The sequence below is a fragment of the Pezoporus occidentalis genome, unplaced genomic scaffold (genome assembly GCF_034315485.1).
Source record: "Pezoporus occidentalis ecotype Australia unplaced genomic scaffold, CSIRO_AGI_Poc_V1 ctg305, whole genome shotgun sequence".
Taxonomy (NCBI): Eukaryota; Metazoa; Chordata; class Aves; order Psittaciformes; family Psittacidae; genus Pezoporus; species Pezoporus occidentalis.
In genome coordinates this window covers 270,893-276,025 of record NW_026914997.1, presented here as the reverse complement: position 1 = coordinate 276,025, position 5,133 = coordinate 270,893, and the positions used below count along the sequence as shown (strand labels likewise).

Genomic DNA, 5,133 nt, shown 5'->3' with positions numbered 1-5,133 from the left:
GGACCCTGACCACTGCCTGGTGTCAGGCGGGAGTTGGGGCACCCACTTCCTCTGCTTCCACCCTACAGCCAGTGGATCCTGGGCATGGGGAGAGAGGCTGTGGGTGCTGCCCTTGTGACTTGCCACAGTCAGTTAGACTGAGATCCTGCTATTTTGCCTGTCTTGGTGGCAGGAATGCGACTGTGTGAAATGGATGAGACACTCTTCATTCAACCCATCCTTTGGGTTGGCTTGCCAGCATCACAGCCCTTGGTGCTGCCAGCAGCATGACGGAAGGGCCACGCGTGCACTGCCTGTAGAAGTGTCATCACTCCTATCACTCCTGGTGACAGCAGCATGGGTCCAGGTTCCGTGGAGGTTGGAAACCCACATCCTCACAGTCAGTTGCTCTCAGTGAAGGAAAGGTCACTCTCAGCTGCAGGGTCTCCACCGAAGGGTGGCCTTTGCTTACAGACACCTCCTGTGAGCACCCCGCGTGTGGGCACCAGAGGGCTGGAAGTGAGGATCAGCTGGGAGGAGGCAGTGAAGGTTTCCCGTCTGTCTCCCCCTCTCCGTGCTGGTTCCTGTGCTCATTCCTCACAGGTCAGGGCTGGTGTGCGGGCTGTCAGAGCATGCAGGCAGGGGTGGAAATGAAGAGGCAACAACCAGGCACTGGCAAATCACCAGGATCCAGATGCCTTTCCAGGTGAATGAAAAACCCATTCGCCATCACATGAAGCTGCTGCAACTCACTGAATCTAATGGGGTTCAGCTTCCAACACCAGAAGTGAATTGGAATGTGTGTTTTTATTCTCTTTACTATTTAAATCATGCTCAATTTAAGCAGCTACTATTTGCAGTAGCTGTACTCCTGGTGCAGTCACTGCCAGGACTGAGAATGGCCAAAGCATTTCTATTATGGTAATGCTGGGAAAGATGCCGTTATTTAAATGCTTTGGCAGACCTGAGGTTTCACCTCCTGATTTGCCATTTTTCCTATTTTCATCAATATAATGAATGCATGGGGAACCATTTGCCTCCCATTTACCCAACGGTGTTCTTTGTCTCCCCTGTGCTTTCCTCTCTTTCTGTCTAAATCTGATCAACTCCAAAAAAAATCCGAATAAAACCAACAGCATAAGAAAGGCTCAGAAGCCAGTGTTACTCCTGAGGTCACTCGCATAGCAAGGCAGAAAGGGCAGAAAGCACACCTGCACCAGGGCAGGGCATCAGCCATCCGTGCAACTGACCACAGTGTCCTGTCTGCCTGTCCTGCCTCTGCCGCGGTACACAGCACCAAGCAGCTCAGCCGTAGCTCCTGCCCAAAAATCAGCGCCAGTTAAGTGTCTTCACTTTGTGGTCCCTCCAGTGGTGGTGGTGGGGTGTCCTGGAGTGGGGCAATGCTGGGGATCCCCTGCCCCACTCCCTGTGTGCTGGGAGCTCTGGTGTCTGCCTCTGAGCCTCCACCCCCCAGGACATACTGCGCTGCTCCCAGCCACAGCAGTCTCTAACAGAGATGTGAGTGGCAGGATGTGGTTGTAGGTCTTGGTGTTAACAGGCAGGGTACAGGGATGATGATGGCACAGCAATGAAAGCGTGTCCCCAAGGTCAAGGGGTCTTGTTCTGACTTGTGCCATGCATCCTCTTCCTGAAATGGTGCCATGGCAGTACATACCTTCACCGCTGCACAATGATGATACAAACCCCCCAGTTTTAGATGACTACAGCAGCTTCTTTTCTGCCATCACATGAGGGTGCGGGTGAGGGGACGCTGGTTCAGGGCTGCAGCACTCGCTATGCTGCGTGTCCTGTTGCCTCTATGCAGCCAAGTGCCCCACAGGCACCCGGGCTGAGGCGTTGCAGCACCACCACCCTCATCCACAGCTGCAGCCTGGTTTCATCTGCTCAGGTCAGGCTCTTGGCACAGCTGCAGAACAGCATGTTTGTGTGTGCAGGGCTGGGAGCAGAGGCAGCAGCATCACTGTGCACTGCCAGCATGGAAACAACCGACCCGCAAAGTGCGACCCTCTTCTGTCCGCAGAGCTGCAAAGCTGGGCTTCACCAGTAAGTGGTTATTGGAGTCCTCAAAAGGGGTCACTGCAATGGGAAAGCAAAGTCACAGCACACCCCAATTGCTGTGTCTTCTCTTCTCCCTCTCCCCAGCCATCTCTCTTTTGAAAGGGGCCTCCACCCTGGACGTTCCCTGGGCAGCCTCCCCGCTGATCCACAGTTCTTTGCCCAGTCCTACTCTGGGTCTGGGGCCAGGTGCGGTCCAAAGGGGCTGTGCCAACAGCCATACCTGTCCCCTGCTCAGCACACAGCTATCGCTGCCTTGCTCTGGAGCAGGTCACGGTTCATGCACTGTAAATGTGTTATCTGGAGCTCCAGACAAGGAAACTAGCCCTGCTCCTCACTGGGGGAAAGTCTGCTGCAGCATAAATCCTGCTGCAATGGCTGACAACAAAAAACCCCAAAACTCAAGTACTTAAATGGCAAGAAGATCGCATCTTTAAAAATCCCCAAAGACTCCTACAACCATCTCCCCTTTTCCCTCTTCCTCTGTAAACAGAGCCACATTCTCAGCTTAATCCCTACCAGGCAACAGGGAGAAATCTGTAATTGCTCGGTAGCAGAACTTCACAGAACTTGCAAGCATGAACAACTTTCCCCACCCCTGGAAAACTGTTCTGGCATGGACCCTTCAGGACTGCTGCATGGACAACTTGTCCTGTCTGAGCTCAGGCATGTAAAAATAAGTATTTCAAGGTCAACTACTTTAGGAAGAAAAAAAAAAGAAAGAGTATTTATTTAGCACGGCCTGAATTGACTCTTCATTTTTTGTAATACTTCAAAAACAATCCAGGTTTTCCTGCATGCTTTGCAAGCTTCAGGAAGGCTGTGACCCTCAATTTGATAAACACCACTCGGTAGAAGGGGAGCATGGCACTCACAGAAATCAGCCTCTAAGCCAGCCCCAGCTCCATGCCCAGGCAGGGCTGTGTGGTGCCGGGCTCTGTAACCACGCAGTCACCACCACCATGGCCAGACAAACTGAACAGCCTGCTCCAAACACCTGACCCTGCTGGGCTGGACACTGCTTCTGCCCGGGCAGGCACACAAACACTGCCACAGTGAGCAGCACGCAAAGTGCCCCCGACAGCCTGTCCCAGCCCAGGCACTGCCCGAAGTGCCTCCTCAGCCCCACTGCCCAGCTCCCTGCCACCCCTGCCCAGCTGCAGCACCCTGAGCGAGGAAAAAGTCACCCAGCACCACGAGCTGTTTGAAGGAACGTTTTTTTTCTTAATAAAGTGTACAAAGTAGTAAATGCCTTTGTGAGGCACTGCAACAGCCCTTACAGATGACCCGGGCCCCCCGTGGGCCTTGTGGTGAAACGCCAACAAGCACTGGGTGGAGATGAAGGCCATGAACACAACACAGAGCCACCAGCTCCCATGAAACTGCCCTCCCCATCCCACACCCTGCCTGCGGCTGGCCCCTGCCTGGCCGGTTCACCCATGCTGTGCTGTTCCCACTGTCCACACCACAGCACCCCACACGTGTTCAACATTAACAACACACTGACCCGAGCGACCTGTCTGAGCGGCATGCATACAGAGAGGAGGAGTGAAAACACAACTCGACCAAACCCACAACGACAACAACAGAATTTTAAGGCTATGCATAAAACAAAACGAAGCAATATCTTTAAAGCTAGGTAGGAAGTAGCATTTGTGAAACATAAGGCTTGAGGCTTATTGATTCTTCAGAACAGGTTTGTTTGCCTTTCCTTCTTAAACACCAATGTACCATTTTTCTTCCTTCGCTTGAACAGGGATTTCGCTTCCTTCTCCGCAGGGACATTTAACTCAGGGACGTGATGTTGGAGCGGCCTCCCGGGGGCGCCACGATGCGCTTGCTCGCTGAGCGAACGCCTTCATCAACCTGGGTACCTGGGGGAGGACAAGAAAGCACAAAGGGAAGGGAGAAAGCGAAGTTAAGAGCGTTTTCTTCCCTGGACTGAGCAGTCAGGCAGCCTGGGGTCTCACAGAAGTGCTTCCCGAGCCTGCCTACAGCAACCTGCTCCCTCTCCAACTCCAGTAACAACCGCAAGAGAACCAGTGGCTTGAACATCTCTGGAAACACCTCTGGGAACAGACCCACGCTGCAAGAGCAAGGTCTGAAGCTGTGCTGGCACCTCTGTGGCCACAGCCTGCCTCGCTTCTACTGCAAGGTGCAGCAGGGTGGAGGGTCAGCTCCAGCCATGTCCTAAAGGGGCACGCAGGGTCTGGTGCTGCCATGCTCCACCCTTGCGCTCAGCTTGCCCCAGGTCATCTCCCAGCCACCTCCAGCCCCAGACCAGCAGCTCTGCGCTCTCCCAGCCCACCGCCACGCGTGTTCACCTGACAGGCTGAATCCAGACTGATGGAGGTTCCTGACAGGCGGGGTCTGCCGTGTGGGGGACCCCCTGGTTGACCCTGCAGGGGTGCCCCCCTTGGGGGTGGTGGTCAGGTCAAACACGGGTCCATCATACATGCCCCGGGGCACAGCGTGCATCTCTGCCATCTGTCACCAGAGAGAAGGCAGCAGTGACACTTCTCTGCTCCCGGGGAGCATCCTGCCACAGCAGTGCCATGCTCCAGTGATCCCTGGCCCCCCAGGTTCACACTGCCAGACCTGCGCCCCTCCGTCCCGCACACCCAAGACCTCCCTGCAGTGCTGCAGCCTGGTGCAGCCCCAACACCCACCTCCTATGTGACAGCCTCCCTTCACTCCCACCCTGCAAGGTGTGCAGATCCTGGTGCAACAGGTGATCCCTCAGCACGAATTTGTGCTGTGTGCATGGGAAAGGAGCAGGCCATTTTCCCAGTCTCTGGTTTTAACTCAGCACTTCTCTCCAGACTCCTGCAGCAGCAGGACAGCAACAAGGACAGGCATTGCCCACTCTCAACCCAGATGAGCATCTGCCTCCAGTGGGAGCCCTCCACCAGCACTAAGGTCAAAGCTATCTACCCAAGCATTAGCTATCCCAACTACAGGTTCAGGACATACCTGAACAGTTTGCAGATACACAGATACACAGTTTGTGGCACTGTTTCCAGAGTCCAGTGAGAACAGCAGAGGAAAACCCATCAGTTACTAGGGCAAATGTCAATT

At 54.4% G+C, this 5,133-nt stretch overlaps 1 protein-coding gene across 2 annotated transcripts in view; it reads right to left on the bottom strand.

Annotated features, from left to right (window-relative positions):
• Window positions 1–3,256: 3,256 nt before the first annotated feature.
• Window positions 3,257–5,133, bottom strand: part of DPYSL3 (dihydropyrimidinase like 3) — a 29,615-nt gene continuing 27,738 nt past the window's right edge. For both annotated transcript variants that reach the window (XM_062627747.1, XM_062627748.1), the window contains exons 13-14: window positions 4,380–4,542; window positions 3,257–3,929 (exon numbers count right to left, since the gene is read on the bottom strand). In XM_062627747.1, coding sequence (XP_062483731.1) covers window positions 3,841–3,929; window positions 4,380–4,542 — 252 coding nt within the window. In that variant the 3' untranslated portion in view covers window positions 3,257–3,840. The remainder of the gene's footprint in view (window positions 3,930–4,379; window positions 4,543–5,133) is intronic.